At 42.8% G+C, this 24,833-nt stretch overlaps 2 protein-coding genes across 7 annotated transcripts in view; one reads left to right on the plus strand and one right to left on the minus strand.

Annotated features, from left to right (window-relative positions):
* Positions 1-22,832, minus strand: part of LOC116851884 (aminopeptidase N) — a 37,116-nt gene extending 14,284 nt beyond the window's left edge. Inside the window, exon 1 of the mRNA XM_032831761.1 lies at positions 22,725-22,832. The gene's annotated coding sequence lies outside the window, so the exon portion shown is untranslated. The remainder of the gene's footprint in view (positions 1-22,724) is intronic.
* Positions 1,319-24,426, plus strand: LOC116851886 (organic cation transporter protein). 6 transcript variants are annotated; one of them, XM_032831774.1, is made up of 5 exons: positions 13,417-14,883; positions 17,011-17,470; positions 18,277-19,958; positions 20,102-20,206; positions 23,708-24,426. In XM_032831774.1, the coding sequence occupies exons 3-4, from the start codon at positions 18,389-18,391 to the stop codon at positions 20,179-20,181; spliced, it is 1,650 nt and encodes a 549-aa protein (XP_032687665.1). In that variant the 5' UTR covers positions 13,417-14,883; positions 17,011-17,470; positions 18,277-18,388; the 3' UTR covers positions 20,182-20,206; positions 23,708-24,426. The 6 variants fall into 6 exon arrangements, with proteins under 6 accessions (XP_032687661.1, XP_032687662.1, XP_032687659.1 ...); XM_032831768.1 differs by adding an exon at positions 12,290-12,515 and having other exon boundaries at positions 13,416-14,883; positions 18,277-24,426; XM_032831773.1 differs by having other exon boundaries at positions 13,419-14,883; positions 20,102-24,426.
* The last annotated feature ends 407 nt before the right edge of the window (positions 24,427-24,833 follow it).

The following is a 24,833-nucleotide window of genomic DNA, read 5'->3' on the forward strand; positions in this document are numbered from 1 at the left end:
CGAAAAAATGGGTTTAACGATAAATGTCGTAAATCTTGACCAAGTAACCTCATCATGAAAATAAAGAAATATATAAATTTATTAATGAAAACTAAGCAATCATTATATGAATGTCACAAATCGATACGGAATCATGAATGTGTTCATGAAATCATTAATCCGCTACTGGCTTAAATATGGCAATTTATTGGCTAATGACTCATATTTGCACTGTTTAATATATTTTAAGCCAAGTTATAACATTAATGCTATTTTTTTACTCTATAATAAAACTATAAATAAGATACTATATATAATATATATAATAATATATACTATATATATAATATTATTATATATAGTATAATATATATTATATAATATATTATATATAGTATATTATATTATATAATATATTATATATCTTATTATATATAGTATTATATATAATATATATATAATACTATATATAATATATATAACTGTAAATAAGATACTATATAAGAACTATAAATAACTATATATAATTATAAACCACACGTTTCTTTTAGAAATAAAAACGTTTATATCATTTACCTCATATTCAATTTGTCACTAATAGAAACAAGTAAAAGTATTCTAATACCAATGACATATATGAGTTAACTACAAAATCACACATTTTGTCGCTTTCTCTACTTATAAGACATTTTTTAATTTTTTCTCAACGTTGGTATAACCATTTCACTGGCTTAAAGTTAAAAAATAACACTGCATAAATTTAACAAATATGATATATATGATTACAGATATAAACTGTCAACTTGTGAGATGTCAGCGAGTAACCGTTGAGCTGTCGTCGTCAGCGATATGCTTGTAAAGTGGTGATGCTCTTCAGAATTCACTATGACTTTAAATTTCATTCGAAACTTGTTGTAACTGATAATATATCAAATTTAGAGTAAGAGCACACCCATACAACGTCTAAAATCAGGACATAAAACATCTTAAAAACGTCTTAACGAGGTCTTATATTCTTAAAGACGTCTTTAAAACGTCTTTTAGACGTCTTATATCCCGATTTGTGTTGAATGCGCACATTTTAGTCTAATTATAGACCAATATAAACGGACTTATTAAAAAGACAGATACAACTGTCACTAATTAGGACGTTCACCTTCTTCAATCTACGCGCTGTTTGTACCGGCGATCGCGCAGAAGCCGCACAATAGCTCTGAACGTTCTCTGTCATTCTCTCGCGAGAATTTTGGACCACATGAGCACCTGTAAAAACATTGAGAAACGGTCGGGCGACGAATGCGTCTATATAAACGCGTAGTGCGACGGCAATGATTATCGCGTCATAGTGAGACGAATCACTGGGAAGAAATCAGTTTACGTGCTCGTTATCGTGCGATTGAAGTTTACGAGTCCTACCTAAGCGGCGACCAGCGCGAATTACATGTCGCAGAGAACAGGCAGAAACGAGCCCTTTAATTCCGCCGACTGAAAATCGATGAGAACTAAGGTCGGAATATCAGTTTGGTAAGTGTCTAATAATCCTATAAATTATCCGGAGGGGCTGGATAATTGATTTAGGCGAACGAGCGTCCCTAATTGATTGAAATCATCCGCGTCGGCTACGAGGGTCGGTAGCGCGCGATTTGTCACACACGAGACCCGGGATATTATTGAATCTTGTCTGTGTCGGCGCGCGCACTGAGCGATACAAGTGCGAAAGTGAATTAACCCAGAACTCCACTTTCGAGCACGCCGCGCCTCAGACGCGGGCTTGCGAGAAATTAATAGGGACGAGTATTCGCGCGAATTCCTCATTCACGATACGTAGCTCACGTAATGAAGGTGCTTCTGTTGAAAGAGTCGCCGATGGTGGCCGCTGGTGAATTTGATTCTGCATTTTCCTCTCTCGCGATCGACGGTCGTTCCGAAATAAAACGCCGAGAAGCGCGTATCGATAGCCCCGTTGAACCCGGCCACCTCCTTGACGCAATAACGTCCACGTCCAGGGAGCGATTGTTACGAAAATGGTATCCTTTAAATCGCGGGAGATACGAGTCGCCTGTACTGGCCGGAGCGCTGTGTCATTTTTCATTCATGTCGTTTGGCAGCGCTCCTTATCGTGGCGCCGCATACATGCCGAAGGAGAGCGAACGTCGCTATTCCATTAGCGGCAAGAGACTCTTATTGGCTTGACGTATTTCGACGATCAAATTCCCGTGAGGGGCGAGAGGTCCATGAAAAGAGAGCGGTGGTGGTGGTGGTGATGGCGAAGGAGGAAGAGGAAGAGAAGCAAGAGGAGCAGGTGGAAGAGGAGGAACGCCACATCAAATTTCTTTCGCCGGGAAGCTCTCGAGATCTGAATACGGGCGAATCGAAAATCCCGTTGCCGGGACACAGCCCGGGTAATTCAACACCGTGAACAGAACGAAGACATGGTCCATCTACGTCGTGCTGGGGCTTGGGTTACGCTTCATTGTGGTGTACCCTTACAGAACGGGACACCGACGTATCCACCATTGTAATCGAACGTAGCCGGTACCTATGGCAACGTAAACGAAACCCACGCCAACCCACTCTCCTGCGGCGGACCCGAAAATTTCTCGGGCTTCTTTCCCGCTCGGGTCATCCCGCTTCCTTGAGCGTTTCCTCTTGGCCTCGACGTGTAACACAGGATGTATGGTGGTGGACGCAATTTGGCACGCTCGGCGATATTCTTCGTCGCGGAAGATCGATCTCTGTGCTCGACGAAGGGCAAGGTTTTCTCTCTCTTCGCGAATTATCACGAGAATACGTCCACTTGGTCGTAATAAGCTCTTGCATTCTTTACATCTAATCATAGTAGATCGCGCTTTGATCAAATATTTAAGCGGCATATTTGAGGGAGTACACGGAGAGAATGTTATAGTTTCTTTTTTACATAAATTCTCTTTTCTTCTTCTTTGAAATTTATTGAAGAATTGAAAAATTCTTTTCATATTTACTATGTTTCTAGTAGTGCAGGAATAGACAAGGTCAGCAAAATCTACCTCGAAGCATTGTGAATTTCACGAGATACGTAGCAAATTTGTTAATTGCCCTTTTCAGTTTTTGAAATATAAGCATCGCATGTAAAATGAAAAGATAATCCATTACTGCAGAATGTTAATCTATTTCTCGGCTACAAAGTTCTACAGTAATTTTTATTATAAAATTCTCTCTCCGTGTAGCATTTATTGGTATCTTAGAATATGCTCTTTCATGAGACTTTACAAAAAGATTTACGTCAAGAATAACGAACGTTGAGGATTCGCGATTGCGGATCGCTGTCGTCTCCGAAGGTGAGTGTCATCCTGCTCGCCAAATGTGACTATTACCGAATACATCCTGTATTTCTTTAGTGCGCGCACATTCATCTGTGAGGTATTCGCACGTTTGTCACGTGTAACCGGTTAGAACGATGGAGTTAAAACGTCAGAGGCACATGACATTCACGATGGACTACGCTCGTTTGTCCTGACGTTGGAAATCGCTAATTGCGATTTCAGTGCTTAAGGTCGACCCTGAGGACGACAAGACAGGAAGCGGTTCCAGCTTTACGCCTCTCGATTATCGTAATGCGCACGACGTCTCAATAATCCACAGAAGTTGTAAAACTGACACGAGGAAGGTCAGTTATTTGTCACAATGTTGGACAATTTACGGAGTAACTACTGCGCTATATACAGACGAACGCGCGTGGAATGAACGATTCGGGGAGACGCGACGAGACATTTTCATCATCCACCAGCCGGTTCGCTGCGCGTGTCCAGTGACACTCGTATTTTTAATCGAACAACTACCACAGACGATTACGTCGTTGGCTCTCTACGATCGATTTGTTCGGCGAGACCGCTTGTCCCTTCGCCGAGCAACGACGTTTCGATCAAATATAACGTTAAGTAAAATCAATGTCGCGGATAAGGCTGTTAATAGCCGAATTATTTCCAGATGTCGATATCTCATCAGCTCGTCAAACAACCTGACGTTTTCTTCTTCGAGTTGTCGCACGGACGATCGGCTATAATTAATGTCGGTTAACAACGAATTACGTCTCTATACAAAAGTGTCAGCGCGTGTACTTTGCACGTGTATTTGCAATACATTATCGTCTTCATAAAAACACACTCCACGTTCTTACGTTGTTTACATACCGAGAGTGTCGCGACACGAGGCGATTTTACCACGACCGGTCTTGAGAAGAATGAATTGACTACGCGAAAATCGGAAAATCCAAACTGGGAAAATCTTTACGGTCAAAGGTCAAAGATCAGAAATCAAAAGTCAGAAATATATATATATATATATATATAGGGTGCCTCACACTCTCCTCCAGGTATTTTGTGGGGACGTAAAACAGGTTGAGGTGAACATAAAAGTCCTACACCGTTTTGCGATATTCGCAATAATTATTGAGATATTAATTATAGAAAACTTGTAAATGATCTATGCAGAATCTATGGTAAATGGTCGCTATTATAGTAGTGACGATTACCGTTGTATATTTATACTTTAGGTCAAATTGAACAAAAAAGTCCTCTACCATTTTCCAAATGATCACATAAATTTTTAATTATTAATTAAAGAAGATTATTGCACGATTTTGCGTGATAATGCACTCATCTTCTTTAATTAATAATTAAAAATCTAAGTGATTATTTGCAAAAGAGGACTTTTTTGTTCAATTTGACCTAAAGTATAAGTACACGACGGCAGTCACAGCTATTTATAACTCATTTACCATATCCTGCATGATCATTCACAAATTTTCTACAATTAATATCTCGATAATTATTGCAAATATTGCAAAACGGTATAGGACTTTTATATTCATCTCAACCTATTCTACGTCCGCACAAAATGCTCGGAGGAGAATGTGAGACACCCTGTATATATATACATACTGTGTGTATACAGTGACTGTATGTGTGTTACAGCAACATTTTCCAAATTTAAAATTTTATTATAGCAAGCCCACATTTACTGCTGCTAAAAAATTGTGGTTTACTAGCTTTAGTTCTTCCCATAATTCGCTTCCATTGTTATCAATGCTTTCTCAATGCGCGTTCCTTGCTCCGATGCATTTTTGTTTGATTAGAAATTATTTATTAGTGATTATAGCGTATCTTGGTAAACTTTCCATATCTTCGGTCAGTGGCTTTATTATGCTAAATAAACAAGTATATTTTTCAACACCATTCTTTGAGGGGAGTAGTTTACTGTGTTGGAAGTAGTTTCTTGTAGAATATTATCTGCTGAATAAAATGCGAAGCAGTTGATTTTGACGGAGTGACTTTGGAACAAGATTTTTACATGTTTATAGATTAGAAACTAATGAATTCGAATACTTAGAAGTTATATTAAGAAAGTTATATTAAGAAACTGAGGAATCATCCTTATCAAAATTATCTTCTAGAAAGACAGCCTGGAGGAGGCTGTTGAAGAAGTTATCAAATGTATTTTATCGATAAGAGAAAAGCAACTGAAAAGTAGGTTCCGTTAGACGATATCACAAATTTCATAATGCAATCTAGTTTTGTCACTAGAAGTCATAGAAAGTTGATTTGCCTCTTTTTTCGGTGTAAAATAAATAAAATTGTTAGCACAGAAGCCGATGGAGATGCAAAACCCTAAGAAAATGAAGTTGTTCTATAGCTATTTTACTTTACGGAGTGAGATCGGTACAATAAAAAGGTTCTTCTTCACCCCTCTTCCACCGATGTAAATTAAATCTCACTTAAATTTGGAGCTTGACAATGTAATTTTCGTCAAATATAAGAATCAACATTATAATAGAAAATTATCAGTGAAAAAATGTGAAAGTGTTACCATGGTTACCCCGTTTTACAATCGTATCGTATTTCCACATATATTGGCTGACAGTCAGGTATTTATTTCGCTAACGCAACGCGCGTTCTTGTCCATTTGCTGATGCATACCCGGTGCATTCACCCTATATCTACTCGCGCTATTATCCACTTGGACCCGCCGCCCACCCCCGGTTCTACTTCCGCCCCCTCCCTCCCGTCGCGCGTATACTCGTAAAATAAATCGTATAATCGGATAACGAGAGCTACCTCCTAGCTGCCTGGAGCGAATGATTCGCGATAACTCGATCTCGGGCGCGAATCGTCTTGCCCGCGCCGCCTGACCCAGCGTATTGATTATTTCTGCACGTTATCAATAACAACTTACAATCCCCGGCAGTCGTTGTTGTCACGAGGCGATTGCACGAGCTCCATAAACACATTGTTAAACGGAGCATTCGCGTAGATGACGTTGCGCGAGATCGCGACTTCGTCCGGAAGAGACAATAGAATCCACTCGGCTTGCTTATCTCGTCATACTTGCAATCGTATCGAGTAGACCCGAAGTATATCGTTTATCGCTCAACTTTGACCCTAGGAAGCTTCCTCCACACGCTCCTAAGACATGTGAGCGCTTCTATACGGAAAAAAAAAACAATTCTGCTTGGTGCAATCATAGACATATATAATAGACTGCGCCGTCCTGTAAGAGGCGCTATCCGCAACACCCGAGAGAGAGAGCAATATGAAAAGTAGCTGTGTCTCATTCTAACACGCCAGTTGATGGGGATGTAAAAAAAACAGGGGAGTGCATGGGAGAGAACAGAAGAAATGGTTCACGTGTGCTGCATTTGCAAATTTCAAGCTGGTGCTATTGACGTTTTCACTTTTTCCTCTTACCGCCAGTTACACTTCTCCACGACAACTCCCCTCCAACTTCCCCCCCACTCTGTGTGATGTGCGAGAGAGAGAGAGCTATCTTTTGGACTATCTCTGTCCTTCGATCCCTCGGACAGCCCATATGAACGCGCAGTCTATTATATATGTCTATGGGTGCAACCAAATTGTCAGTTGTTCAGGGATCAGACAAAAACTCGACTATATGAACAGAAAAATTCCTTTATGATATAGTATAGCTTCTGTATAGTCAATTGTTCTCAGTTGTCTCAACCGAATTCTAATATCGTTGAATATTTAGGCGAATATTTTCGGTTGCGACAACCAAAATATTAGTTTTTATAACAGAGATATCACTTCTGATCACTTAATTTTCAGTTGATTCTTATTTGGTTGCACCGACTGAGATTTTTTTTGCGTGTACGATCGTACAGTCGAGTTCGCTCCATCGATGTATCACCGATGTCATCGAAGGCGCTTGACGCCTATCATTGCCATAGAATATGCGAGCGCGGAGAACGCGAGCGTTTTAACCCGTTATCAATACCCGGTGATTACGTCGGTCATTAAAACACACAAATACACAACACATAGAATCCGTTACTCGTAATCGTGGACTTAATCGTGGCTGCTTATAAAAATGCTCAATTCGCTAAAGCTGACACCATGTCGCTTATATAACTCGATAGTGATAACAACGCGAGCACGACAACAGCTGAGAAATAATAATGATTTTGTCGCGCCAAGTCATAACGCGAATTCTTCGGCTCCAAGAATTTCGCGCGTTTACTTCATATCAGAGCGATTATAATAATAATAATAATATTCATTAATTGCGAGAAAGAGAGAGGGAAAGAAATTTTTAGTGTACATAAAATATGAAATAAATCCGCGGAATAGGAGTGTGCAAATAAATAAAAAAAGAATAAAAGCTCTACAGAGAAAGAACTTACAAAATCACATGCAGAAAGGAACTTCTAAATGTAGACTGAATGCCAAAAGAGTTAACCTAGTTGGTGACGAAAGTCGCGTTATTAAACTGTTCGGAAAAAGCTTTCCGATCGAAATCGTTCGATTATTCCTTAGATTTCTATTATGTTTTCTGTAGAAGACACAGAGGATTATTCTGAGTGGAAAGCTTCCCGAATCCTTGATACGAATTTATTCTCCGACTCTCCCGGTCGACTTTTTTCATGGTACTCCACATTTACATTTAGAAGTTGCCCATTCTGCGTGCAACTATTTGTCAGTCCTTCTCCTATAGTCTGAATTTCTTTTTCAAATAAATGATTCCATTATCGGAACCGCGATTACTTCCTGGGCGGATGTTGCGAGACTATTCAGGAAGCTGTCCGATCGGAATCGTTCGATTATTGTCTCGATTTCTCTATTATGTTTTCTAAGGAAGTCAGAATTGTTCTGAGAGCGGGAACCTTTGCAAATATAGTCTCATAACACTTGTCCAGGTAGAACAGTCGCGCTTACGATAGTGAAATCGTCTGTTTTCAGGAGACCGCGCAGATGAATTTCCAGCCTGTTTCCGGAATATTCGCGATCCCCGCGCGTCCAAATTCTTCCTTTTTTTTTTTTTTACAACGCATATGTACAACGAGACGGTCCGTATCGTCCGTAGTCAACATAGCTTTTCCATTATCGCCGACGAGTTCGCGCCACACGCGCGCCAGAGAGTGCCACGGCGTTCCAGATTCTATTCGCTGGCAAGCCGATCCCGCGTTTACGTCTGACCCGCATTCCGTCAAGCAGCGCTGAAATTTCGCTCCGTTCGTGTCCCCGTCTTCTTCCGCATTACCTTCTGCTGAGCAGCAAGTAAGTTCAAGCGCCTCTCTTTCGCGCTCGCCTACCGCCTCCGTCTGCGAATATTTCTGCGCGACGCTGCCGAGCGAAAATACATTGTCATTATTTGTATCATCATTATCCTGCGGCCGAACGAGAGAGACGCCGTCTCTTGGGCATATGCGACGGATCTGTTGCCGTGAGAACGATTTTTCGCCGTATTTTTCCCCGTATTCGCCCGAGCGCGTATCTCTCTTAATGGAGCATGCGAGCGGACTGATGACTCGCGTTAGAATTTATAGTCCAAAGGAAGAGAGAAATTGCCATCTTAAAATCGCGACCCGGCGCAGCACCGCTGCGTGATTTATACGCCATTTAAAAGTACATTTAAAATTTCATTAACATTTAAAATTCCGCGATCGTTGCGTTCTCGTTCGGCGAACCGCGACTGGGAAAACACCTGCACGCGGGAATTCACCGATTAATGACTGGAGGAAAATGAAATGTCGATTTTTTCTTAGACTTGAAGTATGAGATGGACGATTCAGTGCTATGTCAGACAGTCACGATCGTTCGGTCGATATCGCGCTTTCGTTTTCGTGACCCGAGAATGCCGAAATTTCGTTGCGACATACGGCGCCTTCGTCACTGTGCACAACTTTCGCTCGTCATAAAATTCGGCAATTGATGTAACAAGCGCGCTACATTCTGGTACAGGCGCAAAATATATACTTTAACTCTACGAAGACTGAATAAAGAATGTACACGGGAAAAATATTATAGTTTCCTTTTCATATAAGTTTCTTTCAATTTTATCACATTCCTAGTGATGCAGGAATAAAGTATCGACAAGATTTCTATCTCGCTAAGGAACATAGCATGTTTTGCTGAAAACCTAGCAAACTTTTAACAGCATGTTTCAGTTCCTGAAATAAATAGTACATATAAAAAGGAAAATTCTCCCCGTGTACTGATGCTATTTCAAAGATCTAAACAATCTATTGATTGAATCTTGCTCGGAGAAGCACTGGATCTAGGCGTTGTAAATAACAATTAATCATGCAACAATTGCACTATATTCTCTTGCTTTCTACTGTTTCACGTAAGTGCTTTCGGTCAAGAATAACAAAAAGCAACTGCGAGATTTGAAATAATAGTAAATTTTGCTGAAAACCTAGCAAACTTTTAACAGCATGTTTCAGTTCCTGAAATAAATAGTACATATAAAAAGGAAAATTCTCCCCGTGTACTGATGCTATTTCAAAGATCTAAACAATCTATTGATTGAATCTTGCTCGGATCTAGGCGTTGTAAATAACAATTAATCATGCAACAATTGCACTATATTCTCTTGCTTTCTACCGTTTCACGTAAGTGCTTTCGGTCAAGAATAATAAAAAGCAACTGCGAGATTTAAAATAATAGTAAATTTTGCTGAAAACCTAGCAAACTTTTAACAGCATGTTTCAGTTCCTGAAATAAATAGTATATATAAAAAGGAAAATTCTCCCCGTGTACTGATGCTATTTCAAAGATCTAAACAATCTATTGATTGAATCTTGCTCGGAGAAGCACTGGATCTAGGCATTATAAATAATACAACATAACATAACACAACATAACATAATAACATAATAAATTAATCATGCAACAACTGCACTATATTCTCTTGCTTTCTACCGTTTCGCGTAAGTGCTTTCGGTCAAGAATAATAAAAAGCAACTGCGAGATTTGAAATAATAAACGATACATTGTCAGAGCTAAAAATATTCGGGAGGAGACAAGGCGGATGATCGCGCGCGCGTGCAAAATGAATCGAGTCTGGAGATACCAGACCTTAAGGTGGGTTGATATATATATACGGCGGAATATCGAATTGCAGTGGCGCATATTCCGTGGAGGATCGCGAGCACGTCTTGAAATAAATCCATATTTTCCTAATAAAATTACGCCTCAGGTACATTTTAGCTGGCGCCAGAAAGGGGGAAAAATGACAGGTTACCTTGAGCGCGACTGCGCGCGGCGCCGCCTAATAAAATCCTATCAAAATGAAGCTCCAGTCACAGCATATATCTTGATGATTTATGCGACGTTGATATAGTGAGAAAACAACAGTGTAATCGCTCATGCACACCGCTCAATGCTCTCGAACGCTGTCTATCTCTCTCTCTCCTTCTCTCTATCTATCTATTTCTCTCTTGCGCGCTCGAGCGCAACAGCTGTCAAAATTGAGTCGCTCGCACGACATTGTTTGTATATTGGAATATCAAGTTATTAAATTTTGTAATTATCTTTTGCAGCCGACTTTGGTTTGAAATGACGCGCCGGAATCTTATGCGATATCGCAGTAAGAATTTTAACACATATCACGCGCGTTTCACTTATCAAACCTCCGAAACTGATTAAACATTTCCCGACACGTTAAGTATCTTCCGTGCTCGCGTCACTCTTGGCTTCGTTCGAACTTGTTTCCCGGAATAATTCGCGGCTGTACACATAATCGAATCTGTTAATGTATGATTAATATTAACGCGACAATCAATATTAAACGCGACTAACGAGTAACGCAATGAATAACTCACGCGGGGTAACAATCGAGGGGAGAGTTCAAACGCGACCCGGCACGTTTCTACTGAATTACAGCGCGGTTAAAGCGAACATTTTAATTTGTTCCCGTTTACTCGCACTCAATAATAATCACGAACCCGCCTTTCTTACATTACGCGCTGAATATCTCGGGAATATTTGCCATTTCCAATTTAAATATCCTCCAACCAGTCCCTTTGTGCGCCGTGGCTCTGCCATTCGAGAATACGCGCATATGGCGATAACTGTCTTCTCTGATAACAGCAACGATTGCCTACGTGTGTTTATAGCAGAAACAAATTCGCTTCTGTCAAAATATTATTCTTCATTCGACGTTGCATTCGCAAACGGAAAATAACGAATTCAACTTCGGAGAACACGAAGAAATCACGTTGATAATGTATTCGATCAGAGACTTTATTGTGGATGCACGGCGAATATTAAGTGTGTCCTTTTAATTTCAAGTCCCGTTTTTCTAGCACGAACGTCACGTGTAACGTTGCCTCGGTTTGAGAACCAGAAAGGTATATTCAGCATTCGATACGCAACCAGAATAGGGCTTCAAATAAATAAATTCTATATAATTGATCAATATATGTAGAGGAAAAAATGTTTGGTTATAATGAACAAAACTACACGTATTTTTGTTGAAGAAGATAGAATTCCTGATTCTTAGAAACTAATTGGGGTCACAAAAACCGCACAGGAATTCCGGGTGATATTCATTAATCTTGTATTTAAGACGGTCTTGAGTTTATCTTCAGATATTTCGCAGCGAATGGAACTAATAGAATAGCATTTAGTGAACTTGAGATAATTTTAAATAAAAAATCTGACTATATATCCACATACCGGCCTCTATGTTCTTCAATCAAAATGTGTTGGTGCGTTCGTCAAAAGCAAATTTCACGTTAATACAACTTTTTTCTCTGAGCACGATTAATAATGTTATATAATTTCATGTTGCACCCTATATTGTATATATTTATGTACATTTATATTATATAATTGTCTTTAAATCTTTTCCATGTACGTCATCGGCAACGCACATGGACAAACCGTTTTTATATCGCAACGAGCAAATAAGTGACTTGATTCAAGGCGTGTCGGAAATTAGCATCTTTTAATTTGCACTCGGTCGAGCGCGCGAAAAGTACCGATCCAGTTCGTTACGTGCTATTATTATGAAAGTTACCTTGAAACGTCATTTTGTCAGAGTAACAGGACGGTATATCTAGTTGCCCGCGCGAGACTGTTCGAACACGGAGCGCATTTTTCGTCGCGTCGTGACGCGAATTTCATCTCGCGATTTTCTCTCTTGTCTTGCTTTACTAACAGAGACGATTTGCGTATGCAACGGGTAGCTTATCTCGCGGATGGATGATCGTCGCGCCGTCGCGTTCGACATACGCGACGTACCGTAACTGCGGTCTAATGGTAATATTAACGGTTCTAATACATTCGCGGGAATAATATATGTGCGAACTCTTCGAAGCAGCGACCGCCTGGATTTAACATACAGGGTGAATATTATATACCGGAACACCTGAATATCTCGAAAACAAAGCGTTGTATAAAAAAATGTTAAGTACAAAAGTTGTAGGGTTTAAAAAGATCTATTTTATGATATTAGCAGTTTGACCTTGAGTTGCGTCATAAAGATCAGGTCAAGGTCACAATGATGTTTTTAAATGGATACCCCCATTTTTTATTGTATATTCTTGTAGCTTATCTCGAGAGCTTTCCAAAACACTATACTTAAGTATTTTTTCGTTAAGTACTTTTCGAGTTAAGAGGCTTCAAAGTTACGCTCTTTAGCATTAGCGCGCGTGGATACCGTAGTGACGAGCACGAACGCGCGCTCGTATTAATAGTAAATAGCGTAAGGCTGATGGCCTAAAAAACGTAAACGCAAGGGCAGCTCTCGTTTACCGCGCTTGTGTTTACGTTTTTCTCTGCCTTAGCTTACCTTAATCGGCCGGATATGATTTTCCTCTTGCCTTAATCGGCCGCGCGCTAATGCTAAAGAGCGTAACTTTGAAGCCTCTTAACTCGAAAAGTACTTAACGAAAAAATACTTAAGTATAGTGTTTTGGAAAGCTCTCGAGATAAGCTACAAGAATATACAATAAAAAATGGGGGTATCCATTTAAAAACATCATTGTGACCTTGACCTGATCTTTATGACGCAACTCAAGGTCAAACTGCTAATATCATAAAATAGATCTTTTTAAACCCTACAACTTTTGTACTTAACATTTTTTTATACAACGCTTTGTTTTCGAGATATTCAGGTGTTCCGGTATATAATATTCACCCTGTATATTTAACACATAGAAGAGCACGACCTTCACATGCCTTGAGAAAAGAAAGCACGCTTAGATCGAACAGTCGCCGATCATCCGTGAAGCCGATCCAGTTCGCGACTGCCGTGTCTTTGCGAGTGAGATAAAAGCACTGATACTTGGACCCGCACCTAAACCCTAGACACTGTTCTGGTTTTCAAAATACAAATACCTGAAATTCCAACGTATAAAGAAGATGTATATGCATTACATCCGTGCTCTGATGTCGAGCCGAGCATTGTGAGAAGCGCTCGATGAAGTCAGCTGTCACCAACCCTCTTCCGACGGGAAAGAAAAACAACAGCTGACGAGAAAGTCACGGACGGGCTTCTGAGCCGGGGGCCGTCACGTGAATAGCGCGAGATCGTAGTCATAAGAGACATAAATCAAGCATGATTTAACGTTCTTCGTTATTTCACAAACGCGTCGTTCGTTTTCCTCGCGGAATCGGATACGAGCGAACGAGTTCGCGTAACGAGATGTATTGAATGTATACATATATTCTATGTTGAATATTTAAATAGTTCTACATAAACAGACGTAAACACCAGATCCAAAGGGCAAGACCGTAAGACTGTTCAGGAATAGAATAAATAGTGTCTAGGCATTGGTGTTTCTACCTTGCTTCGTCCTTCGTTAAGAACGTGTACTCTCACTCGGCGGACGAGCGACGGGCGAGCACACGCGATTACCGCAGTTACCACAGTTACCGCATCTACCTTGCGGAAAACGACCCTTTGGATTCGATTGCGCTCCCGATCTCATTTCGTCCGTCGCCGCGACCAGACGAGTGGCGCGTTTCTTCGGAGCGACACGACAACGTTTCGCCCACTCTGACGATTATCGTCTCGCTGCGATGGCAGTTCAGCAATGTCAAGGGCGTGAGTCGCGCAACGCGCGCCTAATTGATGTGGGTCCAACAAGCAATATGTCGCCGCTGGAAATTTAGGAGTATCAAGATCGCCGAGCAGCGCCCAGCTACGCTGCACGCCCAGCGACGAGCACGACACAGTGACAGTGGACGCAGTGGCGAAACAATTACTCATTTGAGGTTGATAATTAGTTGACCGCTTCCGCCTCCGCATTCGAGGCTATTGGCAATTTCGACGTGACTTTTTGTGGGATGCACGTATGTACGTGTCTTCGATGTTACGCGCTCGAGCACTCTTCGAAGAGGAGCTGAGTCGCAAGGAGTGTCACTGTGACATGGTGTGATACGACGATCGCGAAGAAATCGGCCCAAAGCCGCGCGAACATTTGAACGCGACGGATGGGCGTGTACAAATTTTCATCGGGAACTGTGTGTGCGCAATTCTCGTTAATCATTCCACGATATCTCGTGTAATTAAGGTTTTGTGACAGAGAGCTCCCAGCAGAACTCTGTTTCCTTGATAGCGTTAATAAAGAACGAGGCATTCGCGCGTAAACACCGTCTCACTAGAGGCTGCGGTTACATAAAGGTAAGATCTCGAAAACGCCGGAATAGAGTACCAAGTAGATAGATTCTATACTCGATCAATACATACAAAAGAAAAAAAGGTTTTGTTGTAATGAACAAAACGTTTTGATTGAAAAAAACGGAATTTCTGGTTCATAGAATCAAATTTTAGTCATAAAATCCGTATGGAAGTTCTTGGCGATATTCATAGCTGAATTTTGTATTTAAGACTGTCTTAAGTTTATCTTCAGATATTTCGTAGCCAATAAAACGATCATCTGAAGATGAAGATGAGCCAGACGTCGCGCAATATCGACGGATCGATTATCAAAAATTGATAACGTGGTGTAACGAAAATGATGAATTCATGACAAAGGCGATATGATTAATTCTCAATGGGACGCGATCGCTACCGTGGGAACGCGTGACATAAATAGGCGTTAGACCGCAAGCGTGCTCAAGTTGAAGTATTCCTAAGACAAGCACGTTCGTGTGATTCTTCATGACGTGCGGTTGTGTGCGTGAATATATTGTCTTGGTTGTGTGCGTCTTGGTCCAAGGCGATTAATCAATTGCCAGGTTGGCTCCACTTAACAATACTACGAGGTCAACTAGTTTCGTAGATTTTCCTTGAGGTATATACCAGTCGTTATTATCGGATATCATAACGGAAATTATTCCTGCGATTAAACGGCGTTCCGAGCGAGCTGCGAGTCCTCGCGGTAATTTCAGTCGTGATTGCTCGCTCTTGCAACGTGTTGTTTTCGTCGTAATTTCAATGTGCATATATACGGAATCGCAAGCAATAGGAATCGCAAGCAAGAATCGACTTTGCAAGCGATGTTCGACGGTTTCCCTTTCCAGACGACGAAACAACTTCGCAACGTACGATCGCTCCCGCCTCTACCACCTCCAGATTTTCGCGAAAGCACAATCTCTATTCTGGTCTATCATTAAATAGATTGTTATTTAATTATCATTAAATAGATTATATTAAATAGATTATCATTAAATATATTGTTATTACGAAGATGCGAATATTAAAAAGATCGCAACTGAGGCGCGTGCTCGACGAAGTAACGATCACGAAGTGTCACATTTTCGCAAACAACCGGTCAGATAATAATAACGTTACAAATAAAAGCGATCGTGCGAAGTCCTCGTTTATGCTATCTTGCATTTTCTCATGTAACGCGCTTGTAAATTATTCGGCCTTAATAATTACAGTTTCACACAACAAAGTTGAACAAAGTTTCAACAAACTACTCGACCATCATAGCCTGTCACGACTGACTTAATAATTATAATTAATATGAGATAATGAGAAATAATTAACACAAGATAATGAAAGTGCAATATATATTTTAAGCGAAAATATATCGGCCGAGACGTTTCCTTCTTACATATCGTACATTTTACTGTCGTTAGATCGAGAAACTATTTTACTATCGTTAAATCTACGCTACGTTCGTCTTAATCTAATCACAAAATAAGGTATTGTTTATCTAATCGTTTACATAATCAACAACTCTAAATTATCAATGAGTATAGTCGACAACATCACGAAATTTTCTTCCTAATTCCTCTAATTTGTACTTTCTAATTCCTCTTTAATTCCTTCACTATACAAAGATTTTCTTTTTGTATATTTCACGGCTGTTAAACCTGTCGTTTGTGTTTGACTTAATCTAATCAGAGAATGAAGCATCATTTGTCTAATCGTAATATAGATTTAACAGCAAAATGATTGCTCGATGACCTAATGACAATAAAATATACGATATGCGAGGAAGAAATGTCTTATATTAATTATAATTAATCAGTCAGGCGATCAAATACTTTAATAAAACTATATGTGTGAAACTACAATTATTAAGACCGAATAATTCTAGAGTATCAACTCTAAAATAACTCTAGAATATTCAATGAGTGTCAGCGTAGTCGACAACGTCACGAGATTTTTTCCTAATTCCTCTCCGAGTCCTTCACCCAGATGAGATACCGGCGTGACATTTCACGAGGAAAGCTTCTGCAGGCGCCTGCAATGGCGACAGTAACCGCAAGTGCAGTAGCCTGAACGTAAAGTCACGCGAAGTCGGTTGTGTTTAGCCTCAAACGATGTGGCGATTGCATTTTTATCACTTTACAGGCAGCGACGATTACTATACGGCCGACTATTATGGTCGTCACTGACCGATAAGACGGCGCGATCTAGCGGCACGCTCTTTCCCGGACGTCACGTCTTGACGATCGGAATTCACCGGTCCGGGGGAATCCACATGAGAAGTCGTGCGGCGAAGTCCCGCGTGTGACGGTGTGCGTGCAAGGGCAGTGAATTTCGCTAAGTACGTGCTGCACAGAGCTCCGTTGTCTACAAGGAATCGTCCAGTCTCTCGCGAACTCAGGTTGGCGAACCAGTCGTTCTCCAGCTCGGCGCTGACATTAGAGTGGTGACGGCTCGCGCGATCAGTCGCACGGCCCCAAGTTCGCATCGAGACCCCAATGCGTCGGCGGATTCACCGATCGTCGACACGCCAACATTCCGCTTCTCGGCCCACGCCGTGACATCCTGGTGGATAGTGGATGCTGCGAATGCAAGCGAAATCGAGGTACCGATTCTCTTCACGTCGATCTACACCGCGATTTCTTTTTTTCGCAAGTCGACTTCGCGCTGAGTCGAGAGAAGTTCGAGTTCAAATTGGTCCAAGTTGCGTCCAACGAAGAAACGCGGATATAAATCGTCGAAATATGGAATTTTGCGGTCTGCGCAGTGTCGTAACGGTCGTTTTTTCATTTCGTCTTTCGCAATAATTCTCTGGTAAAATCTACGAGCATAATGTTCCCGTTTGTGAGAAACCGCGTCTCCGTCGGACAAAGAAACGATTGTGGAGAACTAATTTTCAAGTCTTTTTTTTTTAACAAACTGGGCGTTTCTAGTCGAGTACAGTGGAAATAGCGCGCGTTAGCATTTGTCTGCAAAACGCGCAGCAAAAAGGTCAAATATAATTTACGCGAACGCAGTTGGGAAGGCGGAGTGGTTGTTGCAATTCATGTGTGAAAGACATACGGATCCAACGTCGCAATCAAAATTTCTATCAATTACTCAATCGACGATTTTAAATAGTCTAGTCCATTGCGCGCGTGAAAAACAATTTAGCAACACACTTCTTATTCGATAAATTCAAAACATTCAACTTCAAAAACATGAAGATCTGAACGAATGGAACGTTGAGGAGATTGCGTGCCGCGATGATAAAGAAAAGTAATTTATTGACCGACAAAAGTCACGAGACACGACAATTTATCGCGATATCGAGTGTATATAAAGCAACACGCGTTTTCTAACTCCGCGCTTGAGTTTCGCAATCCCAGCGAGCCGTTTAATAAATATCTACAGTTTCAAACGTTCTTCCAGCGGAAACGTACGCGACACATAACCGGAAGACGATCAACGACAAGTCGCGAACATCATCCGCAGGGTGTTCCAGTAATTCTCCCAGCACCAGTGATCGCAACGAATCAGCGATATGGCGAGCGTCGACAGGGATCTCGAGGAACTGATGTCCTATATGGGCGAGTTCGGCAAGTATCAGTTCGGACAATACTGCCTCCATCTGCTCGGCGCCCTTCTAGCTGGCTTGCATATGCTGTCATTGCTGACCGTGGCGGCGGTGCCGCCGCATCAGTGCAACATCCCGGGCGCAAACCTGTCGTCTTCCCCTTGGGTGAGCAATTCCCTCGGCACCTTCGATAACAACTCGTCGCTCACCTCAGAGTACCTGCCGCGAGCCATCGACAGCTGCCACTACCTGGACCAGAACAACGTCACTCGAGAGTGCGACTCTTGGACGTATGACACTACGTACTTTCAGTCGTCACGAGCCATGGAATGGAACTTTGTGTGCTCGCAGCGTTGGATGGGTTCCTTGGCGCAGTCTACCTACATGATCGGCGTATTCGCAGGCTCTTTGTCATTGGGCAGCTTAGCCGACACATACGGCAGGAAGATCGTGTTTTACGTGTCCGCGGTGGCGCAGCTGGTGCTCGGAGTATCGGTCGCGCTCATGAACAATTATTACGTATTCTTGACACTGCGCTTCCTCTACGGCATCTTTGGCTCCGCCGGCGCCTACATCACCGGCTTCGTGTTGACCATGGAGATGGTTGGCCCGTCCCGGAGAACCGTATGCGGCGTGTTGTTCCAGCTGGCCTTCGCCGCGGGTTTCATGTTGGTAGCCGCGTGGGGTGTCGTCATCAAAGACCGCATGTGGCTGCAGATCGTGTACGGCGCGCACAGTTTACTCCTGATCGGTCACTGGTGGCTGATGGACGAGTCGCCCAGGTGGCTGTGGGCGCATGATCGCGCGTCTGAAGCGATCATCATCGTGCAGCGAGCGCTGAAGGTGAACGGAAGCGACGTGAAGATGGACGCGGCCAAGTTGGTGGGTCGAGCACGAGCGCAACAAGAGACCAAGACAGACAAGTCTTCGCACGGCACGTTGGATCTCTTCAGAACCCCGAATCTCCGCAAGAAGAGCCTGATCGTCTGCCTCAATTGGTTCGCCAACTCCATCGTTTACTACGGACTGTCACTCAATATGGGCAACCTCGTCGGCAATCCGTTCGTCATGCTGTTCCTCAGCGGGCTCGTCGAGCTGCCGGCATACGTCCTGGTGATCTTCACGATGGACCGCACCGGCAAGAGATGCCTAGGCAGCACGTTGCTGTTGATTGGCGGCGCATGCTGCATCTGCGCGGCCAACATTCCCGCCGCCAGCGAAATCGCGTCCACCATCACGGTCACGATAGTGATGATCGGCAAAGCCTGCGTGGCCGGCTCGTTCGCAGTGGTCTACAACTACACGGCCGAACTGTTCCCCACGGTGGTGAGGAACACTGCGCTTGGCATCGGCTCGATGTGCGCTCGACTGAGCGGTGCGCTCACACCCATGATTTTCTTGCTGGACTCGTTGAATCCGAAAGTACCCGCTGTACTCTTCGGAGTGGTCGCTCTGGTGGCCGGCTTCTTGGCGCTTTACTTGCCGGAAACGCTGAACCAACCGATGCCTGAGAGTATCGAGGACGGGGAGAACTTCGGTAAGGGCGACACCTGCTTCACCACATGCCTCGGTGGTAAAGCAAGGGTCGCGAGCAGCAACAACGTCGCGATGACGGTGCAGGTGGCCGAGGAGGAAGAGAAGGAGAAGTTGAATAATATATAAGCGAACCGATTGCCATAGGTAGGACTAATTCACCCGAGTGCCTTCGACCAGTACTTACGGCTGTAAGAACGTACGGAGGGACGTGCGTGTCGTCCTGATGTCGTAAGCACGCTGAGTTACCACGTGAGTACGACAGTGTCGGATATACTCGTTAGAGATACTTATATTCGTGAAGATTAACAACCGCCTACACGTACATACACACACGCGCACCAACGCGATCATGCAATTTTTAGGAAGGAGGTATATGCATTAGAGTAAAAATTGCGATTCGCACAACTGCGAAATTATCTTCGTGATACCAGAGAGATATATTTTATACTAGCTTAAAGTACCCGGGACGTCGCCCGGGTTATCACAAAGTGCCGAGAGGATGAAATTCAGGGGATGAAAGGGGATGGGGTGTCCAGGTTTCATAGGCAGCCTATACTTTCCGTAGAACCCTAGGGGAATAACTATGCAAAATTTCGTCCAGATCGGTCAAAGGGTTTAGGAGTTTATGTGGGGCATACAGACAGAGACATTCTATCTTATATATATATATATATATATATATATATATATATATATATATATATGTGTGTGTGTGTAGATTACACGTGCATACATATTTTAACATGTCACATTGTATAGTAAGCTAACGCGACGAGATGTCGCAGAGAATTATTCGTCAAGAAATCCTCCTCGCTTTGTCCCACCGAGAATTTCTGTTCGCATTATTATACCGCGGTATCACATGTGTTCGTACGGATGTGCCGCAGGTGCGGACGAGCCTTGCGATTTCATTGTTAGACAATCTCCGAGAAGGAAGAGATTAAAAGTTCACGGCGGGATTGTGCCCGCCCGAGAAACGCTCGTCGTAAAATTTCTCTCTCTCTCTCTCCCTCTGTCTCTCTTTCTCTCTTTCTCTCTCTCTCCCTCGCCCGCTTTCCTCCTGCCTCACGAGAACGCCGGAATAATCCGGAAGTCAACGAGGAAATAAATTCGTTTACATCCGACTTATCTTACTACTTTCGACGAGATGAACCGGCCGAGGAAAGTTTAAGGGTTATGCGGAGATAAAAGGGTTAAGGGAGGCTTTCAAAGCGCTTTAAGACGCACGTATGATCTTAATGGCGAGAATGCAATTCCGGCAGAATCTTCCTGGGCGAGAGATCCCACTGAAATCGCCGTCCCGCTTTTCTCCCTAGCTAATGGAAAAACTTTGTCGCCCGTTGCGGCGGCCGAACGTTTTTCCAATCATAAAGTTTGAAAAATGGTCACGTCGACCATCCGCGGATATTTTTTTCTTTTTTTTCTCCCCGCTGTTGAATTAACGACGACGGCGAGAGATCCCATCTCCGGAAAATTTCGTTAAGTTCTCGCCGGACGGCTCGCGAGCTGCGCTTGACAAAACGGACGCGCGTCACTCATTTTATTTGTTGCCACGCGTTGCCTCGTTTCATTTGCCTCGCCGAGTTAATATCACAACGGTATTGCCCGTACAATTTACGGAGGAATTATCTCGCGCGAGATTTCCCCGATATTTATTCCGCTTAGATTAAGCTTGCAGATACGCTCAATGGTGCCAATCCATCAGAACGAATCCGTGCGAATCCGCGCGAATAAACTTTCGCGAGGTTTACCGAGGATTATTGGAAATCGGATCGAATTAATAAGCCACATTATGTAATTCCAATTTCAGCCGGTCCTTTCTTATTGTCTGAGTGCCACTCGACAACGAACTGGAAATTTATTCCGTCGCGCAGCATCGATAACTCGTCGCAGACTTATCTTCCCAATTAAATCCGGCGTGGTGAAGTATCGCGCACCACGGCCGGGCAATTACCGGGTCTCTGATACAATTCATTGGATTCTCTCTCGGTGTCACCTGCGAACTCGCGCGCCTCGCAAGATTCACCCGCTTCATTGCACAAGTCTCGCCGTTCCGCATCTCTCAGCGTTGAAGGTTGCGACACGCAACGGCCGACAATAACAAATTTTTCGCGCATGCTTGTCTCTTGTCCGGTGTAAAAATAACCGCCCAGCATCTCGACGCGACATTATTCACGTCGACACCATAAATCCAGATTAACGGCAACGTTAACAGCACCGTCGACTTTTCTCTCCGCGGTGCGAAATTCGCGAGACGCGAAACCAGCAGCGAGCTGTGGCAACATCCGCGACCGAATTCCCGAGATTTCGCGTGATCGCCAACGACGAAATTACACACCGAAACTATATCGCCATCCAGAACTGTAATTTACAAGAACTCACCCTCCGTCTATTGTTTTGACAATATTTTAATTAAGAACAAATTATCCATAAGTATAATTCTTTTAACGCATCTGATTAATTGTAGGACGATCTTTGACCTTCTCTCTTACGATCAAGATAATAAAGAAGCAATCACGATATCCGCAATTCTTTTCTTCTTTTTTTTGTAAGGAGGGTGAAACTAGGGCGAAACTAGGGCGTTTAAATTTGTCATGTGAACGCTCTCGAATTTGGAACTGGCACAAATCTTGGAAGAACGCGCAAGGATATCTTAAGAAAAAAACGACACGTTCTCGGGAAGCCGGAACGCCGCTTGACTCGTAATGACACGACTCGCAGCTTGTTTAGCTTATAGTAAATCCGACCCTGATGATTGTGCACTCACCTGCGATATCGAGCGCTCACAGGTCCATACGCGAGGGATGCTGGAGCGGATATGCCACGGCAAGCACACGAAGGCAAGGAGCGCGCGTCGCCGACTGAACTCCCGCTCTGTGCTCGCCCATTAAATCGCGGAAAACGCTATGTCGCTTCAGCAGCGCGCGCAACTCTGTCAAACACGGTGCAGGCTGTTGCCTCAAATTTGACCCCCTGAGAATCACATCGCAAAAGTGCCGTAGCGTTCTCAAGATCGTTCTCGGCTCGCGAAAGAGGCAGAAAAAATGGCAGAAAAATGGCTTTAATCTGTGCATAAGTTCGTAAAGTTTATCAAGAATCCGCAAAGACCGGACAACTAGCCTTGTGCTGTCGAATCAGGTGAAGTTAAGATTTAATCCTGCACGAGATTCTAAGAAAATCGACTCCATATAACGACTTATGGTAATTTTCCGCGCGCGCGACTGAGGTATTATACTTTTAGAAATGTTATAAAGGTCTTCCAACGTGATAAAGAATGACGATCATGTTATATTATGCGATGACAATCATATTATATATTGTGCGAATAATATAATATCAAACTCGAAGTGCAATCTTTAACGTCGACGGGCTTGTTGAAACTTACACCGCGAAGAGTCCCGCGTTCCTCTGTCTTTTCCTGCGCGTTAAATGGCAGACACGAAGGATGAGTTAAACCATTAATCACCCATTAATTTTAATTGGCACTTATGCGAACGGCTCCATTGTAGTGCGAAAAGCAGATGCCGTCGCAGATTAGATTGCACTCGCCCAAGTAATGAAGTAGATTTGTTTAAAGATATCTTTGAAACTGCCCGCGCGTGTCCTCCAAAACGCGTAGCTTATCGAACCGCTTTCTGAATAGCGTGAATTGTTCGCGCAACGCAAGACTATTACCGTGGAACTCTATACAGACCGCTAAATTCGTTACGCAGTTCTTATGCGCTTAAATATTCTCGGATGTATTTCCAGGTTGTTCGCGAGATTGAACGCGTACAACGATCCACGGCGCTTTAGCGTTGCATAGAGTTCTACGGAGACCGTCTTCCAGTTTTCAAAAGTCACGTTTATCGAAAAGAAGCGACGACAAAAGCGGCGGCGGCGAAGACAGCTTTGCGAATCTTCACGAGGATCAGCCTTTGCGACGCTTCTTAGAGATAAGTGTTAGCGGGTAGTTTTGATACGATTATCTCTCGTCGATTGTAATTGTAATTGCGAATTGCAATAAATGTACTTCGATTCACTAAAACACAGTCTGGTCGACGCCGACCTCGACGTCGTTCTCAACTATTTTAATAATAAAGGATTAATAAGTAGACCTGACAAACAAACTTCTGAAAACTCTCTAATAATAACGCTTTCTTTTCTTCTTTCCTTCTTTCTTTTCCGATCCGCATGCGCTCTTTTTTCCCGACGCAATAAAAACAGGCATGAATTTCAAGCGAACTCTTCATTTCGCGTGTGAACTCCAGCAGAAGAGCGCCGGAGTTTCCACTTCGATGGATAGGAACTTTTTTATTGCACTTTCATATCTCTTCGACAATTGACAGAGCTCTTCGCTCGGGTCGATTAAAAGGCGGTTCCACGATCAATTTGATACATACACAAGCGCACTTCGTTGACAGCGTTATTTGTGCCTCGTGTAAGCTTTGCGGAGAACGTTTATACGTCCGGAAAAGTAGAAAAAAAAACAATCTGGGCGATCGGGGAGAGAGAGAAAATCGCATGACCAAAATTGACGGCTATCTCGATTGGGGACATTTAAGTGGATCGAACGAATTACGTTTTAATTGCCGTTGCAATATCAATTTGCGGCGAACGTATTGTGCTTACCGCAACAGCGATAAACGTAATCATCGTATTGACTGAATATTTAGCATATTGTGTGAATCCTGCTGGCGGTCTTGTTCGTGTAATTAGTCCTCGTCTCTATGCGCATATCACGCTGCATGAGGAGCGCCATCATTTCTGAAATTTGCGCATTATTTTGCATATCATGGTATATTCCGCCGATTTAATTATCGTCACTGGGCTTTAATTAAATTGATATTATCTTCGGACGCGCGCCGTAAAACAGTTGGACGTGTCCTAATTGCAA

Source organism: Odontomachus brunneus, unplaced genomic scaffold (genome assembly GCF_010583005.1).
Source record: "Odontomachus brunneus isolate Ranch 3 - 2012 unplaced genomic scaffold, Obru_v1 Obru_scaffold_195, whole genome shotgun sequence".
Taxonomy (NCBI): Eukaryota; Metazoa; Arthropoda; class Insecta; order Hymenoptera; family Formicidae; genus Odontomachus; species Odontomachus brunneus.

What these genes read in the sequence shown, in the direction of transcription:
- LOC116851886 (XM_032831770.1), top strand. Translation starts at nt 18,389, where the DNA reads ATGGCGAGCGTCGACAGGGATCTCGAGGAACTGATGTCCTATATGGGC.